Source organism: Pezoporus occidentalis, unplaced genomic scaffold, assembly GCF_034315485.1.
Source record: "Pezoporus occidentalis ecotype Australia unplaced genomic scaffold, CSIRO_AGI_Poc_V1 ctg8, whole genome shotgun sequence".
Classification (NCBI taxonomy): domain Eukaryota; kingdom Metazoa; phylum Chordata; class Aves; order Psittaciformes; family Psittacidae; genus Pezoporus; species Pezoporus occidentalis.
In genome coordinates, this window is record NW_026916158.1 from 13,245,802 (window position 1) to 13,272,056 (window position 26,255).

A 26,255-nucleotide genomic window follows, 5' to 3' on the forward strand; every position below is an offset into this window, starting at 1 on the left:
AAGAGGACGTAATTGAGGCTTCCTTCTTTCAAATGCCTTTCACTGAAAAATGGTCACATAACAGAAGTTCTTTCAGCAAATGTAATTTTGCCTTTTCCCCCCCCCTTTAAAAACTATGAATGATGAATACAAAACATTTGGGAGATCATGTTAAAAATACTACATTTATGCAAATCATAAACAAAGTCTGCTTGTCACATGGTTTGTAATATCAATGCATATCTTGTAAAGCTTGAAACACTGATTTGTTGGGTACTGGTCTCATGTCACTAATCCTAGCTGAAACTTTGTGGATTTTTTTCTGTCTTATTTAAGTGTTGAAGAATGCGTGGGGAGGGTATATGTACATGCATGCTGCCATAAGTTAATAGTGGTATTAAAGAAATAAGGAGTCTGTAGTATATGGGATATATTACATCAATGAGTTGAGTAAGCATTTTTTCTTCTTTTTTTTTTTTTTTTTCTTTTTTTTTATTGTTTACACTTGCAGGTGTTGGGAGGGCAGTCTCATCCTTTGCACAGTTCTTTTTCATAGTGTTCTTCTCATTTGCTTCTTTCTCCGGTTGCCTAATTTGTTGTTCATGCTAATAATGCTTCCTCAGCAGCAATATAAAACTCTTTGTTTTATTTACAGTTGATTCATGTAATACGCATGATTAATAAGCCTTAAATATCAAGTTTTGTAATAACCTCGGCTTTACTTGTTATGAAGTAATGATTATGCATTTAGGTAGAAGTCACTCCATTAGATAACTGCAGGAAATTTTTTGTTGAAATATACTGGTGACAACTGAATCTTTTTGCAAGACTCAGAATTTATTTTAGGGATTCTGTGTTCATGCTATTTAGCCGCAGAAATCTTTTGACAAAGGCACGTTACCCTAATTTTGCAGCTGAGTTTGATAGTGACATGAGAAAGAGAAAGAGCCATCCATAAGTGAAATTAGGAAACAGTGGGCTCTCTGTACATCTTTGCTGGCTTGTTTATAGATATATGCTGGACAGAAATTTGGAGTATAACTCATTTTTGTGTCAGGAGCAGGATCTGTGTTCATGTACAGAAAAGTTAACGGTATTTCAGTTCTTGAACAATTAAGTTCAATGTCTGTGCAGAATCTTCCTTGGAGAGATGCAGAATTAAAATTTCTTTGGGAGATCTGCTTGGTTGCAGTCTCATCAGCTGACTATGTGATGACACAGGTTTTTGGTAATTTCAAATGATCTTTCATATTTACAGACATGAAACTTAGGAAATCTGGGTTCTGTTCCCAGCTCTGACTTAATTCCTGCTGTGATTACAGTCAAGTGACTAAGGTTGTTAAGGATGTGTCCTTTTCCAACCACAGCTCTGATAAATCAAGAGGTTTTTGTCCCCAGCCTGCCTGGCTTGTGCGTTGCCATCTCCATAGATCTGCTGACTGCACAGCTTCTGTGCTTACTCTGTGATAAATTTCAGCAAAACAGAGGTAAATGTGTCTAGACTGAAATTTTAAGCTGGTTTAACTGCACAGCTGCACCTGTAAATTCATATGATCAGAGATGTGATTTGGAAAATAGATTCCTTGCTTTTAATCAATTGAGTGTGCTTCAGCAGAGGTGTTCTATTGATAGTTCTTCTGCAGTTAGGCTTCAGTTGTATGGAGGTCTACACTATTCATAATAAAAATGTCACTAAACTCATCAACTTTCAGGTATATAAAAAATACAGTGATACACTAGTCACTCTGAAATACTTTATTAACTTTCAGCAAGTGATGTGGAGATTAGTATTTATCACAAATGACTGCCTGTTGCTTTCTTTGCTTTGTATGGTTTGGTTGGTGGGTTTTTTTGGTTGGTTGCTTTGTTTTGTTTTTTTCCTTGCTTTGCATCTGATTTAGAGTGGAGGGTTTTCAGGCTGTAGAATATGACTTTCCAAAGTGAGGATGTCTCGCAATTTGTGAGTAACAGACATTTTCTGAGAGAAGAAAGAGCTATGTACGTAGTCTTATTAATTAAGCACATATTTCTTGCATGCAAAACACTTTTGTTGTGGCATCTTCTGTATTCGTTTGGAAATAATGTGTCACTGCTGTCAAATACCCAAAATTTTAAAATTTTGTGTCGGCATTTAACCTGTACTTTTTTAAAAGACAACTCCTTATTTTCATGCTTGTATCTCTTCTCTTGAAGTCATAAGCAGTTCTTTTCTTCTTGTTTCTGACATCTGTGTATATTTTCCCCTTCCTTTTCCCTATCTACTTTTTGTCTCCTTGCTCCACTCTTATCTTTAAACAAGCTTTCACACTGGAGCGTGTGACCAGAGCAGCCTTCCACAGCTTGTCATCTAAAGTTTATTCTCCTTCAAATCTCTTTGAAAAATCCCCTTTCCTTTCTTTCTCCCTTCTTTTTTCTGGATCTTTTCCTTTCTGAAGGAGAATGTTTCTGTAGTAATGATGCCAAATTAAAAAAAAAAAACCAAAAACCTGTATTTGAGAGGATTTTAAAATTAGTCATTTACTTTAAAATGACACCATCCTGAATGTGACCATACTTAATAACCTGTGTTAGAGATAGTCATGAATTAAAGGAAATTCTTGGTTGGTTAAACCAACCATTTTTTATGTAGCTCATTGTGCTCGCTGTTCATCATCCTCTGTAGTTAACTGGTACAGAAATATCTTCTGTTGGAGTTCTGTAAAGTGTCAGTTTTTATTTGACACACATCAGGGTCTGAGCCTGGTTTCACAAGTGGAGCAACACAACTGCAAAGGTAATTTCCTCACCTCTAACAATGAAATTGGTAATGTCCTTTCAATTGGCATCAAAGAACAAGGAAACTGTATACAATACAGAGTTGGTTCTAAGATTAGGAATGTGTGATGTTCACACTGAAATTCACTGCTTTCTGGACAATCATTGATTCCTTATCAAACAACTTAATTCCACTAGCTTGTTACATATCTTAAAGTTGTTTTTTGTTTTTTGTTTTTTATTTTAGTGTTTTTTTTTGGCCTGAATTATTACTGGTTTACTGTCTTGCTTATTGTATTTTGCCATTACCTGCTTCTCCAGGTCAGTACATTAGAGCTAGGGAGAGTTCTGGTGAGTCATGTAGCCCCAGGAAAGGCTCAATTAAAGATAGACTTGAATGACCTAGATATAAGCCCTTGTGTTACAGAGACATTGCAGCCTTCCCACGTGACTTATTTTGGTTTTTAATTATCTGTTTCTCTAAGGAAGGATTTTTTTTTCCTGTTCTTTCAATATCCAAACGTAAGTTTTCCTAGCTGCAACTTAAGCCTAGTTCTTCTTCCTTCAGATTACCCCTTTTCTCAGTAGAACACTCTTCCATATATCAGAAGATGTGCTAGTATATCACAAGTTTCCTCTTCTCTAGGCTAAATGATTCCAATTTGATTGCATTTGGCTTTTTAGATTGTTCAGCCTTGCATTATATGTCATGTGTTTAGACTCTCCTGTGGCTCATGGTCCACTCCTCTGGATACTGTCCCGTTGGTTCACAGTGCTTCAGTTGTGGCTCCCACTCCTCCTCCAGCCTCCTTAGTACCAAAGACCTTTTTCCTAATGGGATGACATTACTGACTCACATTAAGCCTGTGATCAGCTGTAGTCTTTTGAGTGTCCTCTTCATAACTGTTTATACAGGCTTCTACTCTCTTTTTGTAGATGCAGTCATTATATCTAACTGCTGCAGCATTCAGTCTTCTCTGTGTGTGGTTGGTCAAGGTGATTTTCAAATTTTTCTTTTCGTTTGGAGTTCTTGCAGTCCTGAGGTGGTGTCATCTGCAGATTTAACACCTGTGTGCCCCTTTCCCCCACAGGGACAGTTGATGAAAATACTAACTAGTAGACCTGAAACAGGGCATCTTCTGTTTTGGCAGGAAACTTGATCAGTATTTCTGAGGGTTTTTTTGTTGTTGTTGTTAGGGGTTTTTTTTGGTGGTGTTTTTTTTTTGTTGTTTTGGCTTTTTTTTTTTTAAATGTATCTGCTGGTGGTGATGTTAGGAAATCACATTTGAGATTAGACAAAATATTAGTTCTTGGAGATAGAACTTGTTTGGGAAAATACTGTTGTCTAGGCACATGCAAATGCATTTTTTATTTTAAGCTGGTGAGAATCTTCAAAATCCAGTTGTCGCAGCATACTAGTATGACTTTTTTCTTAATCTTTTATTTTTATCATAATCTGTTTCATTAGGGTTATCAGGAGCATGGCTGTGAAGACGTTAATTTACACATTAAGTTTGTTTCCTATTCAAAAACCATTATTCTAAAACTGCTGCTTGATATCTGGATGTCATTTTTCAGGAGAAAGATAATTTTACAAAACTACAGTTAATAAAACAGGTTTTTGTTTTTTTTTTTAATTTTGTGTTCTAGGGTTTTGACCCACCGCATCAAAGCGATACAAGAACTATTTATATAGCTAATCGTTTTCCCCAGCATGGCCATTATGTTCCTCAGAAGTTTGTGGACAACAGAATTGTATCATCCAAGGTAAGGGATAAGTTTGGTGTGGGTAAGCCACTTGTACTTAAGAAGTTGTGTAGTGAATGTGCATGTGTGTATTATGTCTCATGATGCATCAACAATATTAAAAATGAAAGAACCTAACCTTTTTTGAGGAAAAAGCTAGGTTGTTTCCTGTGTAGTTTTTCTCCTGCTCTCGTGCCTATTTCCTCAGACTTTGACTAAGTACAGAACAATTAAGCATGTTGGTCAGAATTTTGGAAAAAAAGTAGGTTTTAAACCATTGTTACCGGTGTCTGGATGTGATGCACAGAACCACTTTTAAAAGGAAAGATGAAGCTGGTTGTGAAAATTTATAAAATTGCCAAAATGTAAGCTAGTAGTCTGCATAAAATAAATCAGCAATGGACTGCAATTGCAGATTCCCTCCTAGTGTGACTTTGGATTGAAATCAATAGAACTGATGGTGGGGATGAGTGTTGTCACTGTGGCGTAGAACAAAGTTACAGATACAACAATTAATTTATTCTCTGCTACCCAGGATGCAAGCAGACAAATAAGTCCAGCTGCTCCTATCCTAGTTGGTAGGAAAATATTTAAAACTTTGACTGTAAAGGCAACCCAGTTGCTACCCCTGCTTCCCTGCTACCTGTATTTCAAACAAAAAAACAACCAACCAACCAAAACAAAACAGAACAACCTACCCAGAACCCAAAGGGTACAGTAGTTTTCTGTGAGAGTAGAGCAGGACCAGATGGTTTGAGGGAGGGGATATGGAAAATGAAAAGATTTAGCTGAATTTCACTGAAAGATTGTTCAGTATGTCATAACTGTTCTTCTCTCTCTTTTTCCCCTTCAGTATACGGTGTGGAATTTTGTTCCAAAAAACTTATTTGAGCAGTTCAGAAGAGTAGCTAACTTTTATTTTCTGATTATATTTTTGGTTCAGGTAAGTTAAATAATACTCAGGAAATTGCAATTTGTGTTGTAAATTCTGCTGTTGATTTTTGTTCTGTGGATTTAACATCTCTACTTATGTATTCTATCTCTTAAAAAACCAGCATGTTTGCAGTTTCCCTTGGAAAATAATATAATTTAAAAAGAATTATGTCCAAATTTATGTACTGTCTTTAGGTTTTATCTTCATGAATGCTAATGTATTTAAGCGTGCAGCTTCTAAGTCCATTGCATGCCAGCACAGGGACTCAACTGTCTGCAATTTTTAATCCTGTGTCCCTTGCTCTTTCACGTTGAGAAAGAATTAACTTTATAATAGGCTGAAAATTCCTGTGTTGGGAGTTACTAAAATCATACAGTTCTAGCTTCGTTGAACAGAATGTGTTGTCCATTCCATCCTCCTAGTTAAAAATATTAACTTCGTCATTCCTGTTACAATGTTTCGTGCTGTTTAATATTACAACTTGAGGAAGATGGGGGTTTGCTGGAGATGAAACATAAATGTTACTTAAAGTAACCATGGACAGTGTTGCATTTTTAAGGCTTTTATTTCTTTTCAGTACAAATTTACCACTTTAGTTGATTTTTGAGTCCTATTCTCTTCAAACAGTTAGACTTTAGTAATATCTAAATGATGTCCATGAAAAATTCAGATCTAAAGGCAGAACTACTCAGAGTGTAATCCTTTTCTAGTTTTTGACTCAAGTGAGTGCCCTCATTTGTGTGGGAAATGTGTATATGTCTGTGTTCTTGGAAATTAAATGGGAGAAAAGCTGCAGTCATTTTTGTTCATTTGTTAAGGTGGAATTCTGGTTTTATTGAAATCCTGTTTGGAAGTTCATTAGCATCTAATATTCTTTTCTTTTTTTGAGGCAAACGTACCTTTAAAAGATAATCACCATGGTATCTTCTCTGTCATATGAATCTCATGTGACCAGGATGCAGTGTCATTACCACTGTATTTCACTGTGGATGACAGACCTGAGGCAGGTTTTCATTATATGATTTAAACATGCAGCACAATTCAGTTCATGTTATTTACCACACTGATGCATGCCAGAAACATGGTGACAGACTGCATTTTGGTCCTGTGAGGCTCCACACCAGTTGTGTGATGGATGTGTGTCCATCTGTGTAGCAGACAAATGGCCATGGTGTTCTGGTGAAAGAGGCAAAAGGAGCAGGCTGCCATGAGAATTCCACTAGCACAAAACTTGCTCCATTTTCATATATGAGAATGAGAGAGAAAGAGAAAGGAGGAGAGTGTAGATGGCAAAAATGGCATGGGAACCCTATCCAGCAAAAAAATCAGATGCTGTTGGCATGGATTTTCTTGGACAACATGTTGCCAAGCTGAAATTGCAATGCTACAGTTGAAGAACAGACAATATTGCAGGCTAGATCTGATTTTTTTTTTGCTGTGTTCTGTAAACAGTTTCAGTGAAGAAAAAAACAAGCTCATTCATGTGTGCTAAGATGGCATAATCTGTATTCTCTCTGAGGTTCTTGGCTCTTAACAGAGTAAACTTCATGTATGACCATTTTTTTTTTCTTCCTTAATGGTTCTCAAAGCAATGCCACAAGTCTCAGGTAAAGTGGATCAAATTGATGTCTGTGGTTTTGAATTGTTATTGTGTATATTTTCTTTACAGCACTTGATCATGTTGGTTTATATCTGCAGCAGAGGCAAACCACTAACATCCCCCCCCCACATACAGAATTTTAGTGTACACACTGCATTTTTGGCATGCCAGCAGTAATAGCACAAATTGAAAAACTGCATGTTAACTTGGTGGAACCAGACAGGAGCAGTCTAAGAAAGTGTTTTCTAGTATCTAAGCTGTTGTAAGTTACTATTTTTAACTATTTTCATTTCTGAAGTGGATGTTGTTACACTCTACATTGCTCTTAAGCAGTAGATTGTATGGAGTATTGAAACAGCTTCACAAAATCTAGGTTTCCTTCCTTTGTAATATAATTTTGAATTCATCTTTGTAGGATGAAAACATGCTAAAGACTCTTAAAATTGGCACATGTGCTACAAATGTGACTGACTGTTCTCTGCCTTAAAACCTTTGTTTGCATCATTATTAACATCGTCAGGAACTAATTTTGCTCCAGAAATACTGCAGAAAGTGCAGTAAAAATAATCATAATGAGGAGTTTGAAAAAATTACAATTATAAAAATAAAACTGGGTCTAATTTTTATATTTTCCTCTCTTCTAGCTCATGATAGATACCCCTACCAGTCCTATTACCAGTGGATTGCCATTATTCTTTGTCATAACTGTGACAGCCATAAAACAGGTAAAGGGAAAAATACCTTGTAGCACAAAGACTTTCTAAGGTAAAATTACTTAAAGTTTGACCAACGTATTGTTTAGATACTAAAAATAAATAAAGTGTCATTTTTACAAAGGATTTTATATTTAATGTTTCTTGTTAGATGCTTGAACTTGAGCATTTTGGTTAGTTGTCAAGCACTCAGTGACTCACTATGGTACCCTTAAATGGACAGTGAATGACTGTCAGACAGCATTTTTGTCTAAGCATTACATGTCACCTGTTATAAGACCTTTTCTGAAAGCTCCTCACTTATTCTTTTGGCACACCTCGCTACATATTAAAACCAATCCTCACACACTGAGAGCTTGGGTAGATTAAGCAAACCCATGTTTGTCAGTAGTTAAAAGGCAAATTTTGCCCCAAGGAGTATGTTTCATCATATAAAATATATATTAACTGTAATCCTCTACCAGGTAAAAGTCCAGTTTAGAAAGCTTCTGGTTTTGTTTTCTTTTTCTTTGATTACATAAAACATTTTGGAGTGCTTTGTAGCACTTGAAATAACAGTAATTGTCTATAGGAATCTTATTCAAGCACCGTACTATATCCTGTTAAAGACCTAGGTGCCCTGGAAAGAGAATGTTAAAAAAAAAAAAAAAAGAAAAGAAAAAGAAAAATCTTCTGTTTTCTTTAAACCCTTAGAGGAAGAAGAGAAAGAAACAAGCACATAAATAAAGAGGTGATGTGGATAAAACTATAAGTTCTTCTGCAGGGAGGTAATTTTCAGGAATTATCCCTTTCCAAGGGTTTGACAACGCTGTCTGGGGAAAAGATGCAGTCATAGCAACTGAAAAGTAAGCAGGAGACCGTTACAGACCTACAGCTGGAATTTCAATTTGTTTTGTGCCAGTAAGACCCAAAGCCAACCTGAAATAGGGCAAGGTAAAATAACTCTTAGCTTTCAGGTGGATAGAATGGTGTTTGGGGCAGAGGGAATCTTAATCCTGGAGTAATAATTGAATTAACGTTTCCTCTTGTTTCTGTGCAGTTTGTATGTATAGAGTGCCCTAATCCTATTCAGTTGCATCATCACCCCCCCAAATCGCATGTTCAAAAGCTGTGGCAATAAGTAGGCAGTAGAAAATATCTGTTAAAGCTTTGTGAACTGAAATATTGTGCATCTTAGTTACAAGGGTTTGGGGTTTTTTTTCTAGAAAAAAGTTGGACTTGTGTAAGTGGACTTGTGTTGGGAAGTTTAAGTATCTTACCGTTGATTGTAAAGAGCAGATTCTGACATTCCTTCTAGGAGTTTCAAATCATTCATGACTTGCTAAGCATCACAGGTTCTTCTGACTGTCTTAATATCTCTGCAAGGATTATTGGAACCACCTAAAGTGGTGTAATGGACTCTAACCTTTATCCTACCTGCTACAAAGTAGGCAAACAGTATTCACAAGCTGTTATCTTGGAAAGACACTTCACTGTGCTATTTCCGACAGGCTGTCCTGAGAAAATGAAGAAAGATAAATCTGCTGTTGGAATGCAGAAGGGAAAATATCCAGTATGGTCTCAAAACCAGCTCCCAATTCCTCAAACCAGAAGTGGAATAGGAAACAGATTTTAGGGATAGAAACTCCTTCTGAAAGCTGCGGTGCACTGGTTCTGTATAAAGTTTCAGCAATATAAATGTTAAACTATAACCTTTTGGTATCTTAAAAGATGAAGGGGAAAAAATAGAAGCGTTAACTGTATGCAGGTTTGAGCAGCTTAGTAGTGGATATAAAAACTCTCCTGTTTCCAGAAGGCCAGTTAATGTGGCACCTCTAGCAAAGCTCAACTTTACTTTAATCTCAGCCAAGGTGATAGAACTTTCTCTTCTTAGCAGTGTAATTGCACCTTGGTCAGAAGGACGTTCAAGACTGCAAAGTGATGCAATTCATGCTGTGTCATTTTGTCGATCTTGTTAGGCAGAGCACTTTCCTCCTTACACTTGTGACGATGCCTGTCCTCAGAGGAGTCCAAAATTAGAAAATAAATAAAACAAAAATGAAAGTTGAAAATAAAACCACAAAACAAATTTGAACAAAATAAAGGTATTTCCTAAGGAACTTTTGAAAACTTAGTCCATTTCAATAGGGTCATAGGTGTTTAGCAAATAAGCTGATTGGGCATAGATGTTTACACAGGTGTCAGGTAAACTGCAAGTTTTGATTAAATACAGACCTAACTGAGAATGAAAAACCTGCTAATATAATATGCAGGCCTGTTTGGTTTTTTGTTTTGTTTTTCTCTAAGTACATTGAAGCAGTTATTCAAGTAGGAGTTAAGAATATAACATAATTGAGGGTTTTAAATCTTTTGTTTCTGTTCATGCAATTAAGCAGCATTCCCTGTACGCCTATTGAATATTTCTTTTTCACAGTGTTTTTTGCAGTATTTGCAAGTGAGGATAAAACTCTCAAAAATGCTGCAGTAGGTAAACTTTGGGGAGATTGAAACTGACCGCAGAAAGTTAAGAATTCCCTGGTGTGAGGTGTCACACTTGTGTTTAAGACGATAGGGGTCATATGGAGAAAACGCTGGAATCTGTACTTTCTAAAGAAGATTAATTTCAGTTCTTTGCCAAATGCCCATGTTGTGCAGCTGTTCAGGTTTATGAGACAAATGCCCCAAGGTTACTGGATGTTAGTTAAATCCTTGTTTTGTTCTGTCAGTCACCTTTAACAAGGAGCTGTAGGTAATGACTCTTGCTTTTTCATATTGATCAGGAAAGATTCTTGAAAGAGTGTTAGTTAGGGGTTTGAGGATTCTGACTTCCCAGTATCTCTCTGTGACTGCTATTCCTACACACTTAATTATTTATTTTCAAGCAGTTGGCTTATAAAGCTTAAAAACTTACAAAGGTAGAAATGTAAAACTTTTAACATGCTAAATTCATCATATAACTTTCTTACAAATTCCAGTCAACTGCAGAATTCTATAAACTCCATCTGCATTAGTACTCTATGTTTGTACATAGAGTTTGTAACATTTTAGGATTAATTTGAATTACGCACACTCCCAAGGAAGTGGTTTTAACTCTTTCACGTGTTTTTATACCTGCAGAAAAGCATTTTGGAAAATGTCTTTATAACTGCAAACATGTTGCAGGAGTCTTGACAGGACGTAAAAGTAGTTGAACTTCCTGCATAGGCTGATCCACTTCTTGTGCTTCCTCATGGGGCTTTCTAAACAGTACTGAGATTGTGACTGATAATCAGGCTACTAGATTAAATAAGCAATGTATTGTTTAGGAAAATTGGAGAGGAATAGTATTCCTGGATTCACTCATAAATATTTGCATGTGTGTGAGTGGGGGAAAGGGTGTTTAAAGACATGCCAGCTATTGGGTAAAGGAAAACTGCTTAACTTATCCACTAAAAAACTCACTTGCTGAGAACTGTTGCATTAGGAGTCAAAGAACTAAAACCTTTTCAGTCATTGTCTCTTGCTGTACATCATGTTGTACAAAATTAAGAAATCTTAAAATTTGATGCATAGGCTGTGGCAGTAACTATAGCGTTATATGGTATGATGTGAGGAAATAATTTCAGTCTGTTATTTCTCTTAAAAAAAATCAAAAACACCACAAAAACCCCCTTAAAAGTCACTGTTGCCAGTTTTGTATTATATTAATCTATACAGATAAAAGATTGAATTAATGCCTGTTCATCTCATCTACAGAAAATGTTACTGCCTATTTGTTTTGACAGAACATGGGACTGTTAAGTTTTTTCACTACTTTTGCTACTTTATTTGCCTTTACTTGTGTAAAGTGAGTGAAAATTAAGAGGTTTGCCGTATTCTTGAGTACCTGCTGTAATAGAAGCTCAACAGAAATAAGTAACTGTATTCAGGCTGTACAGGAAGTACTTTGAAGAACATTTGCTTAGAAGATACTTGTTATTCTTTATAGGTTTGTTGTTTAAAAAGTAAATTTGTTTGTGTTTTCCACAGGGTTATGAAGACTGGCTACGGCACAAAGCAGACAATGAAGTGAACGGTGCTCCAGTTTATGTTGTTCGAAGTGGTGGCCTTGTGAAAACTAGATCTAAAAACATTCGGGTATGTGCCTAAGGACAAATTGAAAATGGTGTTTCTGTTGCATAGCTAATGTTCTTCTTCCATTACTAGTCATTGTGGCCTGTTTCATCATGATTCAATAACAATGCTGAAATGACTTCTCTTTTAAAACTCTATTTGTATTAAAACCCTTCTCTTTTGTGTTCACTTTATTAGGTGGGGGACATTGTCAGAGTAGCCAAAGATGAGACTTTTCCTGTTGATCTGGTGCTTCTGTCATCTGATCGAGGGGACGGTTCATGCCATGTTACTACTGCAAGTTTGGATGGAGAGACCAATCTTAAGGTCTGAGTTACCTATATGAAATAGAATGTAGTTAATTTGCTATGCCATTTTTATTTCAGACTGTTGAAATAACTGCCCCCTCACACACACCACCCCCTCCAGCCCCATAGTCCTTTATATTTAATTTAATGGACACTGTTTTACAGACACATGTTGCAGTCCCAGAAACAGCAGTGTTACAGTCTGTTGCCAACCTGGACAAACTTGTAGCTGTTATAGAATGTCAGCAGCCAGAAGCGGATCTATACAGGTATCACCTTATTAGTAAATATTCTGAAATCAAATCAAAACAAGGTGTTTAACAGTAGGAATGTTATGTGTCTTGCTGGGATTAAAGTAGCTTCATAAATCTGCTTAAATTTTAGATTTTAATAATTAGCATGTTTATACATATGTACTTAGTGAAAATTGCAACTGAGAAGTCAAATTTGAGGATTTCAATAGTAAATCAAAATCATGGGATAATATTTACCTTTTGTGTTTTAATCATGACACTTAGGTACATTTCTGTTCTAACCAGTAAACTTGTTTCTAGGTCTTAAAAAAATTAAATGGCGTATGAATCTGAGCAGGTTAGAGAAAGAGTTGTATAACGTTCTTGTCTAGCAGTATATTTTTCTTAATAGAATTCAGCCAAACTGTAGCAAATTCTTGTAAGCTTATGTTAATTCTAAGGATATGTGTTTGTCACATTTATTTTGCTTATGGTTAAGAGCAGATTTTAACTCAATTTTTCAGCAGCAAAACTTTAGATTAAAAACAGTGGTATCTGACTGTGCTACATTTCGGCTTTTAACATCAGCAAGCAATGACCTAGACTCAGTAAGAGTGTTATAGGTAAAGAAGTTACATTCCCATCGAAATTTCTCCTGAATTGTGTAATGGAAAATGGTAGCAGTCAAGTAGCAGTTTTCAAGATCCAAGTGTACCACAGCAGCAGTTCTTAAGGAAGCTTTCAGATCTGTGAGAAGTATTAAATTTTTAAAAGCCAGGATACTTAATTTGAACAGGTGTTCAAATATTTGCCGGGTTCAATTTGTAAGAACTTCAAAGTACAGTTACTATAGAAGCTGGGGTCATGCTAAATGTTCAAGTGTCAGATTTTAAAAGCAAGTAGGTTAGCTTTGTTAAATGAAAAATTACTATTTCTGATGGCTAATATGCTGACTTGTATTTGTTGAGGAAGTTCAGGTTAGCTATAAGGAGAAAGCTCTTTACTGTGAGGGTGGTGAGGTGCTAGAATGGGTTGCCCAAGGATGTTGTGAATGCTCCATCCCTGGCAGTGTTCAAGGCCAGGTTGGACAGAGCTTGGGTGACATGGTCTAGTGTGAGGTGTCCCTGCCTATAGCGTGGGGGTTGGAATTCGATGATCTTAAGGTACTTTCCAACCCTAACTATTCTGTGATTCTATGATTATTTGTTATTGAAACATGAAGAAGTCACAATGTGTTTTAGTAAAGAAATATAATCTTTTGTGGCTTTATGAATGAAACCTAATCGGCTTCTCAGATGACTGTTCTTTTGAAGGATAAATGTTTCTGTTGTTAAATACCTTTTGCAAAATTACTGCCAGTGTTGCCATATTGGTTTAGTTTGATTGTTAATAAAAGTTGATTGTTTTGTACTTGTGAACCACTAATGACTTTTTTGTAACAGAGGCGGTTTTTATATTTTTTTGAGTCTTTGTGTAGGTATTTCTAACGCATGGCCATCTTTCATAGGTTTGTTGGAAGAATAACTATAAGTCAACAAACTGAAGAAATTGTAAGGTAATTAAAATTTTGTAAGATTAATGTTTAGAACTGATGGAGTTGATTTAAAATGACCATCATAAGAAAGAGTTACTGTTGAATATATGAAAGGAGGAGTATTTTTACTGTAAGTATCAATTGTAGCTGCATACTTAAATGGAGATGAAAAAAAATTAGTTAAGGAAAGTTCATTACTACATTTTGTGCAAAACTGTTGCTTATCAGAGTCACTGAGCAGTTGACATTCCTAAAAATTTATTTTGACTAAATTCCTGAAATGTGTTTTAAGAAAGCCTCTACTACAAATAGTATATGTTTCACACTACCATACTGGACTGTACAGTTAAGTCCTTACATCGGTAATAGTCAACACATAACTGTGTGGATTTAATCATATCTTCACAACCTTTTCCTGTCAGTCATAGCAAGTTGCGTACACCTAAACACGTGAAAATATAAAATACAAAAAAAGATGTGAAGCCACTTACAGATCGATTTATGGACTTCCTCAAACATTGCTAATTGTGGTGGGTTGGCTCCAGCTAGCAGCCAAGTATCTACACAGCTGTTCATTCACTTCTCACCATCACAATAGAACAGGAGAGAAAACAGGAAGAACAGGAGTAAGGAAAGTCATGGTTTAAAATGAAGACACGGAAATCACTTGGAGGAAATGACCAGACTTTCAGGAGTATTTAGCATTCAAGTTAATTAATTGGTTTGTATATTGGGTTTTTCAGACTGGCTTTACAAACTCAAAAATACTTGAATCCAGAAATACACATTTAGTCCCTTTTAGTTCAAATTCTCAGTTAAAGTTTGAGTCTTCCCTAAAATATTCACCTAAATACCAGTGATTTAAATAGCCTATCATAATCTGTGTGCAGAATTCATGTATTGTATTTGTAGTGGTAACTGTCACATTTGTGGTAATGCTTAAGTTAAATATTTAACTGTGGGGGGTGAAGTGTGGGTTTGGGTTATTTTTAGTAATTCTGGGTTATGGTTTCAAAGAAAATTCAAATAAAAGTGCTTTGTTAAGATAATCATGGACTGCTTGTGGTACAGCTAATGGAAAAGTAAGACAACCCAAGGGCTTGTATGCTGTAGCACTTGGTATATGAACTTGAATTCTTTTGCTTATACCCAGTATATCACCCTGGCCACTGCAGTTCAATTTCTGCTTTTATTTGAAACCCTGGCAAAAGTAGTGAATTTTTTTTTTTTTATTATTTCAAACAGTTTCTAAAGGTGATACAGCCACTGGAGTAGAACAGATCGCTCTAACCTAATATGAGCCTTGATTCTACCTGGACCTTTATTTTCGCATGATTGTTTACAGCTAACTTGGCAAATGGAATGAATGTAAATTATGATAAAATTATGTTGTGACAGATTCCCTCCCCCCCATGTTTAAGAAATTTTACTCTTGTATTCGAAAGCAGCACTGTTGTGGTCATTTAGTGTCCATCCAGTTGTTTCTCTGGTATGAATAACTTGTTAGATCATTTCAGTTTGACAGAGGGGTAGAAGTAAGATAGATAAATAAACCAAACCTAAACCAGCACTCCTGCACTGTGAGCTTGACTTTTTTTTTTTTTATTCTACTGGCTTCTCAAGTAACTTGCAGGTATCTCTAACCCAGCTATTTGTTATATTCAGCTCAAACACTAATTATGGGATACTGAACAGTGGTGGGAGAGGATGGCACTGACCAAAGGAGGTGTGAAAGGAAAGAAAGAGCACTGTGGAGATATGTGGGTGAGATATGGTAAAAGGGGTAAGAGCATTGAAGATGGACCTAAATGAGTGTGAGAGTATAGTTGTTGCAGTGGAAATTCATAGAGGATATAGGGCAAATTTGCATAGGAAACTGGATTTCGCATAATGTAGAAGAACTAATTTTTTAAGTGCTGATATTTCTATTTCTTTTTAGACCTCTTGGGCCTGAAAGTCTCTTACTTCGTGGAGCAAGATTAAAAAACACTAAAGAAATATTTGGTTTGTAGACATCTAAATATTTAAAGAGTATTCTCTTCTTAAAACATGGTTTAATTCTACTTGCACTGAAAAAAATGCCATAATCTTGCTGTTATCTGAAGGGATATGATTATAGATGAAAGTAATGATAGTATGCTGAAGAATCTCTAGGGATATAAAGTTCCGGCTTTGCTCTGTGAAAATACTTGATGTGGTTTGATAAAGGAATAACTTAACTACAATGTGTAAATGACTGTTTTTACTGTTACCCATTTTTCAACACTTTCTCCTGAGACTTACCATTCTGATTTCCATAAAATACAAATTGAAGAGCAGTACAGTCATAATAACGAACAGCATTTTTGTAGGTGTTAAAATTAGTTCAGTAGTACTTTTACTATAATAGAGTATTGCAAATACTTAATACTGTCTCACTATTGTACTGAAGTAAACACAAAAGTAGTATCGCCTCTTGATTTTATCCTGTGTTCCTTAAAATGAAAAATTAAGCAAACTGTATATATGCAGAAAATAAGGTGTAACTCTTTCCCCTCCCATTCCTTCCCAGGTGTTGCAGTGTATACAGGTATGGAGACAAAGATGGCATTAAATTACAAGAGTAAATCTCAGAAACGGTCAGCAGTAGAAAAGTATGTTTATGTTCTAATATCTTTCTTATTTGTAGAGTTTTAACTTAGATTTTGCTTGGTAGCTTTAAAACCCTGATGATCTTGTCATTGGGTTGTAAGGAAGGGAAGAGAAGCTAATTGCTTTGCGTTCAGGAAGCTCTAAAGAGCTTCTTGATTTTTCATCCTTTATTGATTCTTTCACTAGCATATGAAGTTGAAATACCCGTACTTAAAAGAGGACTAAAGTGGGAAAAGTTCAGGTTTATTTTTTAGATGTGGAGATTATTTAATGGTAGGTAAAATGCTTTTTGAACTAGATGCTTAGAGATAGTTTTCACAACAGGTCCCGGTCTCCGCTCTTCTCTGCATCCTTTACTGTAAAACTGCATCCTGCCTTTAAAGAGGATGGATTGAAATGAAGTCTTAATTACTTAAAAATCTTTGTTCTGAATTTGATATAATGGAAAATAGCTTTGTTTCACATAGTCCAAAGGATATAGAGCCTAGCCAGATACGTTTTGCAATGAATCTTGCTTCTAGCACAAGTTGAGGGTTCAGTTTAAAATATCTTTGTGTGTAGTTATAGGATAGGTGTTATTGTAATAGATATTTATATGTTGAACCTCATGAAATATGTTAAGAGGAAAATGGAATTCTGCTATGTTGCCTTTATTCCAGTTACTGAAAAACTGAGATAGCCCTCCAGCATTCTTTTGCAAACACAGTATTGAGCTATAGAATGCACAGGAAAAGTTCAGTCATCAAAGCAAGGAGTGGAGAGGTGGTCTGGCTAGCATTACAGAATATAGAGGCAAGTTTGACTATATCCTGGTATAGCAGTGCCTGGGTTAAATAGTCAGATGAACATGGCAGTACTCTTCTAACTGAAGAAAAAGTTCCAGTGTGTTGTTTGACCTGCCTTCACAGCCTTGCTAGATACTTGTGGAAGAAGAGAAGGATAAGTCACTCACGAAACTCTTGGACAAGTGTGACACAAGTCAGCTGTTGGGGTATTCTTGCACCATAATCTAGTCTACATATTGCTGTGTGTAGACTATACCTTAGTCAAATGTAGGATTTCTTTTTCACTTCTGTCACTTGCTTGTGATGTAGAAACTGTCCATATTGGACACAGGGTACTTTTTAATTATTTTTTTTTAATTGTCCAGTTAACCTCAGTGTGTCAACAGATTAAGTAAAATAAACTGAAATTGTTTGGTTTTGTTTTTTTTTTTGTTTTGTTTTTCTTCTTCGTAGGTCCATGAATTCCTTTTTGATTATTTATCTAATAATCCTCCTCTTTGAAGCCATTCTGAGCACTATTTTAAAGTATGCATGGCAAGCTGAAGAAAAATGGGATGAGCCTTGGTATAACGAAAAAACGGAGCATGAAAGAAACAGCAGTAAGGTAATGTAGTTCTAACCAGTTGCATATCTGAGGAACTCTCAACCACTATATGCTCAATGTGATATTATATCTCTGTTCTTGGATTTAGGCGTAATTGCCACATAATCTACTTGCAAATTTGTGTCCTATTGTCTCAGTATTTTTGAGAGAGTTAGTCTTATGTAGCCTCACTCTTGTGTAGAAATATCTTACCTCTGTTAATGGTTGGACTTTTTCTTTCTTTATGAAAAGACCAAGCTTTTTGAAAATTTTGGGTCTTACTAGGACATATTTCTGATGTTCTGTGTTCTTATTATAGATATGTTCTTTTGGGTATCTCCTGTCATTCCTTAAATAAAAAGAAAATGATTGTTCTTGTGCACATTCCATTGCAGTGATTTCACAGTCCAGACTTTCTGTGATGTTGAGCTTGTTCAGACAATTTTGTAAGGCAGTTTTATTCAAGCCTCTGCTTGCCTTCTCACTTTTCTGTAAAGATTGGAGGGACACTTTGAAGTTTCACAGTTCTGAGAAGTGTCCTTTTTTTTTTAATTATCTTTTTTATTTTTTTTAAATCATTCTGTATTTTCCTGTATTCTGCATTATTTTTTGATTTCTGTACAAGTCTGCCTTCTTCCAAAGCAGCTCTTGAACTGGCTAGAGCAAATTCTAGGAAGCAGAGAGGATTTTCAAAGCACAGAATAATGGGAAATCCAGTTTCAACATGTGATGTAGTGCCAAATATTTTAATACCCGCACCCTCTTCTTCTCCAAGAGAGTGGAGAATTGAATGTGCTCACTAGGTGCCATGTGTGCAGAGAGGTCCAAATCCCAAGTCAGGAGAGTTCTGTTCTGCTTCCCAAGTAGAGTGCAATTTACAGTTAGTACATAGTGGTTCAGGAAGGAAAAAAAGAAATTCGAGAATGTCTTTGATTCAAGGAGAGTTACAAGTTTACTGGCATTTTTGTAAAACATGCAACTTTCTCAGAAGCTTTGTCATGCAAAGTGTTTTTGTGGTTAAACCACAGCATTGAGATGTTTTTCCAGTTAATTTAGAATTACTAATTTAGGTCATCCCTACAGTTAACAAATACTTTTCAATAGATTCTAAAATTATCTTGTCTGAAAGTGTCACTGTTGAAGAGTACTAAATTAATTTAAAAGTTTTCAAATTATTTAGTGACTTCATTTTTAGCACCTCCACCCATCTAGCACACTTTCAACTATTGAAGTGGTCAGTAAAGTAAAATCTTGGTTTCTCTTAATTTGAAGTAGTTGCTATGTCAGTTAGACTAGCCTGTGGAGCTTTTTCAGTTCTGAATAGAACGGGATATACTCAATCTTTCCATTCCTTTACCTTTAGGAGCTCGCAGAGCCATCTGTGTTTCTGCAGTGTCACTCTCCTTCTACCATGTCTTTGTTTTTCTCTCTCCCTTGTTCACTTCCACAATCTGCTTTGCATTTCTCAATATGCTGACATCCTCACTTGGAGTGCTTTCTCTGTTCATCCCGTCTGTATCGTGCAGATTGCTATTTAAAGGACAGTGCTTGAAGAAACTTGCTAACCTTAGTAATTGTCCTTTGTTCTCAGTTTATCTTCTCTTAAATGAACTACTGCTCTTTGTCTGTCTTTTTTATTTAGTTTGGAAGATCTCTTAAGGCACAAAACTTCCTTAGTTTTTGTCAGACACCAGAATTATTGGTACTGATTTTTACTAAGTAATTATAGCAGTGTTCTAATTCAAAAGAGTAGACATTATTTAGCTTTGCAGACTGCAAAGCTTTATGCACCCTTTCTTCTTCAAAATGTTCTCTTACACTAGTATAAATCTCTTCCCAAAGTACAATTTAGATAGTGTTTTCTTTGCAAATCAGAGACTTCAAATATAGACTAATATTACATTTCAGAGGTTTTTGAAATTATCGTACCTAATAAATAGAAATTTCTATCCTATTATGGAGCCTTTTACTTGAAACATCTATGTTGTACGCAGTGATTCGAAGAGGCATAAAAGAAGCCTGTGCCATTGAAGTCCACAGTCTTGTGATGTAATCTGGATCACCCACGTCACTGGGAAATGCTAGTAGACAGGAACCCTCTTGTCTCTTTGCTCTCTCAAACCAGTACAGAATACTTGCAGGTTCCTCTGACAACATGAAATGACAGTTTGCCTTCACCAGTTGTGGTTACTTAGAAAAGCTGTTTGGTGGAATGGGGAACACACGAGTTTTTTCAGACTGAACTCTTTCTAGATACCTGTCTCAAAACAGAATCACCATGACAGGTAATATTAGTCAGCAGCCTTCCTGACAGATTGAGTAGGAAGGACAAAAATTAATGAACTTGAGAATAGAAACATCCAGTCATAGCTTAAGGCAGTCTTCCTGCATCGGTCTGAAGGCACATTACTGGGGCAACCTGGAAATGCCTGCACTGTCACTGTGTACTGTCTTTCTCATGTATACATGGCAGTTGGTCTCCTCCAGCTCTGTTAATTTGTCATTTTTCATGCATATTGAAACATAACTAAATAACCATGTTGCACCACATCACTTTAATGATGCAATCTTTACATTTTCTCTTTTTTTTTTTTTCTTCTAGATTCTTAGATTTATTTCAGATTTTCTTGCTTTTCTGGTACTTTACAATTTTATCATACCTATTTCACTTTATGTGACTGTTGAGATGCAGAAATTTCTTGGATCTTTTTTTATTGGCTGGGATCTTGACCTCTATCATGAAGAAACAAACCAGAGAGCACAAGTAAATACTTCAGACCTCAATGAGGAATTGGGACAGGTAGAGTAAAAAATAAACTGTTTCTTTTCTTTTTCTTTTTCTTTTTTACCTTCTATTTTCTACTCCTTTCTTAATATTAAATTCATTACTGAAAACTTTTTATTGGTTGCAATTTGATTTCAGATTAATTTTAAAATAAGGGATAAACATCTGATGGCAGAAATAAAAAATTTTACGTGACCAGAAAAAGGTGTCTTGTGGAGAGTATGAGTTGAGATATTTACTTTTTCATTCTAATACGTACATGCAACTCAAAGTCTGTTTTTTGTTTTATTTTACAAAAGGTAGAGTATGTGTTTACAGACAAAACCGGTACCTTAACTGAAAATGAGATGCAGTTTCGGGAGTGCTCCATTAATGGCATAAAGTACCAAGAGGTCAATGGTAAACTAACTCCAGAGGGGTTTTCTGAAGATTCACCAGATGGAAATATACATAGTTTGGTAAGACTTTTTTTTTTTTTTTTTCCCATTAGACATCCCAGACAGAAAGTGGTTTATTTCAGAGAAATACTCTTCTAGCATCAGTATTCTAAGAAAAAAAAATAAATAAATTTGAACTTATCAACAGTTTCAAGCACTTAAGTATTACTGAAAAAATATCTGTTAAACATGTTGAGATGTGATTATTTAACATGGAATACTTGGCAGATTTTAAAGTAAAAACATTTTTTAAAGTATATTGAAAACTGGGTTGATATGTGTTACAAATTAAGTTTCATCTTTCTTATAGATGAAAGAGGAGGAGCTCTTCTTGAAAGCGGTTTGTCTTTGTCATACAGTTCAGATCAATGCAGATCAGACAGATGGTGCTGATGGCCCCTGGTATGCCGATGGAATAGCATCTCCATTGGAGTATTATGCTTCTTCACCAGATGAGAAAGCTTTAGTTGAAGCTGCAAGCCGGTGAGTTGTAGTGACAAAGCTATCTAATGTAGAAAATGCCTACTAGGGCAGGCAATTCATGGTAAAAGCAACCTTAAAAATTGCTCATAAAGACCTGTAAAGCCCAGGGCCTGGCAATGTTAGTTCACTATGAAATCTTAGGAAAATGAAATACACAAAACCCTACGCGTATTAAAAAGTGACTGTTTAAAATATTTATGGGAATTCTTGATTATTACAGTGAATTACAGTCCCAATAATGGAGAAATTATAGTTTCTGTTTAAATAGTGCAGAAAGTGTGCTTTTTTTATTGTCTCGAAGTGAAGAGCAGTAATGGGTTCTCTCCTTTTTTCCCCCTCCACATCAACAGACATTATGTTTGATGATTAAATGTATATTTTCTTTTAATTTTAGGGTTGGAGTTGTATTTGCTGGAACTACTGGGGACAGTATGGAAGTAAAAAGTCTTGGAAAACCAGAAAGGTAGTCATTTTGATTGTTTCTTTTGAAGGACAGAACAGTAGTGAAAATTAATGTTCTCTTAATCCTCTCTGTTTATAAGAAAACTTTGCTTATGCACAGCGTGCTGTTTTTAATGCTTTTCCCTTAATATCTTCAAGACAGCTCACATCTTATTTCTTACTAGTTGAGACTGAGATGCAAGAATTCTGTATGCATTAGTTGCTCTGTGTAGATGTGTATTTAACAGTTTACCTTTGCCCATTCCTCAAAGGTTGAGACCGTAGTAGAATTGGAAAACTGGATTGCGTATTCAGGTCTTATTGTTTGTGCTTTCAGGTCCAGAAGTTCTCAGAATCAGTGTCATACATGCATAATCTAATTACATATTTTAAAATTTCCCAAAATGAGTAAAAATATTATTGATAACTGTATAGCTGCAGTATGCCATAACACCTTATATCTGTTGGATCTGTTTCAGTTATTTGGCAGTAATTTAAACTTAAATGTCTGAAGTTAATTTTCTAAATTAGTGGTAACATAACAAAAAAATAGTTGAGTTACAAGGGAACATATACTCTCCTTTGGCTGTGTAGGTTGTTAACAAGTGTAAGAAACAAAGTGTAGTTTGCAAAGTTACAGCTGAAGGAATGATAGAGGGGTAAAGGAATAGATGGGAGGTGATTGTAATCTCCAGATGAAAAGCTCATATTCAGAAAACTATTCCTGTTGGTGGGAAAACCTCACAGTATAAGGTATATTTATGAGTAACTGACTCTGGAAGTTTACTTCTAAAAACGTTTTATTCCTTTTCCCCCTTCTGTTGAAATACAAAATGCAGGTATAAATTACTTCATGTTTTGGAGTTTGATCCAAATCGCAGACGAATGAGTGTCATTGTAGAGAGCCCCTCAGGTAAGTGATCAGAAGTTGCGCAAACTGCAGTGGAGAACTTCTTAAATAGTATGTATTCTTAATTTCTGTTCCATTTTACTTTTTAGGGGAAAAGCTTTTATTCACAAAAGGAGCAGAATCTTCCATTCTCCCTCGTAGTAAGAGTGGAGAAATAGACAAAACAAGGATACATGTGGATGAATTTGCTTTGGTAAGTGTAAATGCTTGCCCAGCTCGTCAGAAGAAAATACTGGTGCAAGTTCTCTGACTTGAACTGAACAAATGGCAGGTGGCACCTTTTTGTTAGATCAGAATCTTATCTACTCTGAATGTATTCTTTTATTTTCTCACAGAAAGGGCTAAGAACTTTGTGTGTAGCCTACAGAAGATTCACACCTGAAGAGTATCAAGAAATTGGCAAACGGCTCCATGAGGCTAGGACTGCCTTACAACAACGGGAAGAAAGATTAGCAGATGTATTCAACTTCATAGAAAGGGATCTGGAATTACTTGGGGCTACAGGAGTAGAAGACAAGTATGCAATGGAGTTTCTGCTAATTACATTCAAAGCCATATTGAATTTAGGTTTTATAACTGAAACATGATGTATGGCATGAAAAACTCTTCCACAACAACTGAAAGTTCTTTGGATTGAGGAACATTCAAAACACATGTTGTACTACCTGTTTATTGGCTTAATAATGATGTCATACAGTAGTATTCATCAGGAAAGATTTAATGTATGTGAAACAGAATAGTTGCAGTAAATATTTAGAGTAATTGCTAATTTCATGGGAAAACTTATATACATAGCTACTTTACAAAGCATTCTGCTTGCATAGCATGTATTCTCTAAGTCAGAGGGTTTATTGTACACTGGAGCGTATAGATGAAGCACTTAAAAGCTTTTCATGTACTACAGAAGATAGTAATTACTGTGGACTGTTTTAAAACTTCTCAAATGCAGCAATGGTGCCTAATTTAAGTTAAGATACAATTTTTGGATCACTTAGCAGGATTGAAGTTCAATTTTATTTCATCAAAGCCTTCATTTTATTGCTGGTAACAGAATGTCATCTGACAGACTGATTCTCTGAAAAGCAATGTAACACTGGAAATGCAGTCTTAAATCATCATGACGGGAGTAACATGGAGTTACAGCATGAGCTCTGTTTTTGTGAAGTCTTTGATCAGTTATTTAAGATTTTCTTCTTTCTAGACTGCAAGATAAAGTCCAAGAAACTATAGAAGCACTCAGGTTGGCTGGTATCAAAGTGTGGGTACTCACTGGAGATAAGCATGAAACAGCTGTTAGTGTCAGCTTATCATGTGGACACTTTCATAGAACCATGAACATCCTTGAGCTTGTGCAACACAAGTCAGACAGTACATGCGCAGAACAACTGAGGCAGCTAGCCAAGAGGTAAAATACCTGAGATGTCATTATCTCAGTGATGATCTTAGCTTTGTTTTCTTTTATGCTCAGATTTTATGACAATCTCTTTGATGTATGTGCCAAACACATGAAGTTACCTTTTAAAAAAGTTTATTTAGTAGTATAATACGAGATTTAAAGAAGCCGTCTTTCTGACAGGCTAACTTCTTTATCTGTTGTATGGGCAACTGCATAGTTCATAACAAAATTTAAGTTTTTCCATCACAGTGATACAAAGCCAACATTTTTGTTCCCAATAGAATAAAAGAAGACCACGTTATCCAGCATGGACTTGTTGTGGATGGGACCAGCCTCTCTCTTGCACTCAGGGAACATGAAAAACTGTTCATGGAAGTTTGCAAAAACTGTTCTGCAGTGTTGTGCTGTCGCATGGCACCCCTTCAGAAAGCAAAAGTAAGTGAGAATATAATCAGGGTTGTCTTGTATTTTTGTCATGCTTTGAAAGAGGCAAGGACATCAGGAACTGCTTTGTTTCTCGGTCTGCCCTTCTGTGTGACTTTTGAATTCTTTTAAATTCTGTTGATCTGTAGTAGTTTGCTACTAAGTTTCTAAGTGCATTTGTGAAAATTTGCAGGCAAATTGGGGAGATAGTCAAACTGCTGCTACTCTGCAACAAAAAGACTAATCTTTAATCAGCCTCTTAAGTTTTCTGTAAGGTGGTAGTTATCCTGATCACCTGCATGCTTTGGCATTGCCTGTTCCATCACTTCTTCAAACCACAATTGAAGATTCATGAAGCTATATGGAAAAGTGTGCTGCTTTAAAGATTTAAAAGAATACCAAGTTTGAGGAGGAAGTAGAAGGGAAGGGAAAAGAAGCTGGGGCCTAGTTTCCAGGAGATTTGCCTTAATGCTATCTTCTGAGGCGATTTTTTTCTTCATGGATACTTAATTTTACTTAAATACAGGTCATATAAAATTCAAATTTAGACTGTGATTTTTTTATTTTTTATTTACTCTAAAAAGCTAAGCTCTGAAGAGCTATATTCTTTTTTATAATTTTAATTATAAGATTGATATTATAATATTAGTATTATACCTTTAGCTTATCTATATGCTTTAAAGTCTTTTTGCATGTAATTCCAGTAATATTAAGACTCTGAAAAGGCAGTTGTCTACTGTATTTTTACACCTCATCAAAAAGAAAAGGAAAAAAGACATCTCTTTACCTTAAAGACATAAGAAATGTGAGGTACTAGATTTGCAAAAGAGACTGTTTTACTGTAGTACGAGTAACCTGTTTTGAGGTCGCTCTTCCTTCTTCCAACATTTAGTCAGTCACTTAATGCAGTCTTTAGAATTACTTCATTATAAAACTACTCAGCTGTGTATAAAACTTGGTATAATAGTAGTTTTGGTAAAATGTTAAAAAGAAGTTGTTTGTAACAGCAATAAGAAAAATCATTTGTTGGCTATGTCCACTTTATGTACACTCTCTTAGGTGAAATTTTTGCTGTCCTCTCTCTTTAAGGTATAGTTATTTGCTTATGTTGTGTCCTTGTTCTTGCTTTGTCATTTAACTTGATTTATAATGTGTTTTGTACTGCCAAATTTGTCAGAACAGCCAATAGCGCTTTCCTTAATTCTTTTCCTGTCCATCAGATAATCTCAGTTATTTCCTGTATTTTGTTGTAAAGTACAACAAAACCTAATTTTGACGGCAGTGGCTTTAAACACCGAAGTAGATAAATGACTGAGATAAATGCTGCACACCATAGGAGGGAAGGGTAGGGAGGGAATTGTACAGCAGTTTAATCCTTGGTTTTGGTTTTCTACTTGTCCTGGGTTCAGCAGTAGCAGTCATTTTTTCTCCTTCTTAGTAGTTGGTGCAGCGCTGTTTTTGACTTTTGGCCTGTGGACAGCACTGATAACACCGATGTTTTTAGTTTAC

General features: G+C 35.7%; 1 protein-coding gene across 8 annotated transcripts in view; it reads left to right on the plus strand.

Moving 5' to 3' along the window:
* Positions 1-26,255, plus strand: part of ATP11B (ATPase phospholipid transporting 11B (putative)) — a 64,737-nt gene that overhangs the window by 11,354 nt on the left and 27,128 nt on the right. For all 8 annotated transcript variants that reach the window (XM_062603114.1, XM_062603113.1, XM_062603112.1 and 5 more), the window contains exons 2-20: positions 4,384-4,500; positions 5,333-5,422; positions 7,658-7,738; positions 11,714-11,821; positions 11,996-12,124; positions 12,271-12,374; positions 13,846-13,893; positions 15,812-15,876; positions 16,424-16,505; positions 17,742-17,892; positions 20,474-20,671; positions 20,956-21,114; positions 21,404-21,576; positions 21,971-22,039; positions 22,857-22,930; positions 23,017-23,120; positions 23,263-23,444; positions 24,129-24,332; positions 24,605-24,758. In XM_062603114.1, the coding sequence (XP_062459098.1) occupies positions 4,384-4,500; positions 5,333-5,422; positions 7,658-7,738; positions 11,714-11,821; positions 11,996-12,124; positions 12,271-12,374; positions 13,846-13,893; positions 15,812-15,876; positions 16,424-16,505; positions 17,742-17,892; positions 20,474-20,671; positions 20,956-21,114; positions 21,404-21,576; positions 21,971-22,039; positions 22,857-22,930; positions 23,017-23,120; positions 23,263-23,444; positions 24,129-24,332; positions 24,605-24,758 (2,292 nt within the window). The remainder of the gene's footprint in view (positions 1-4,383; positions 4,501-5,332; positions 5,423-7,657; positions 7,739-11,713; positions 11,822-11,995; positions 12,125-12,270; positions 12,375-13,845; positions 13,894-15,811; positions 15,877-16,423; positions 16,506-17,741; positions 17,893-20,473; positions 20,672-20,955; positions 21,115-21,403; positions 21,577-21,970; positions 22,040-22,856; positions 22,931-23,016; positions 23,121-23,262; positions 23,445-24,128; positions 24,333-24,604; positions 24,759-26,255) is intronic.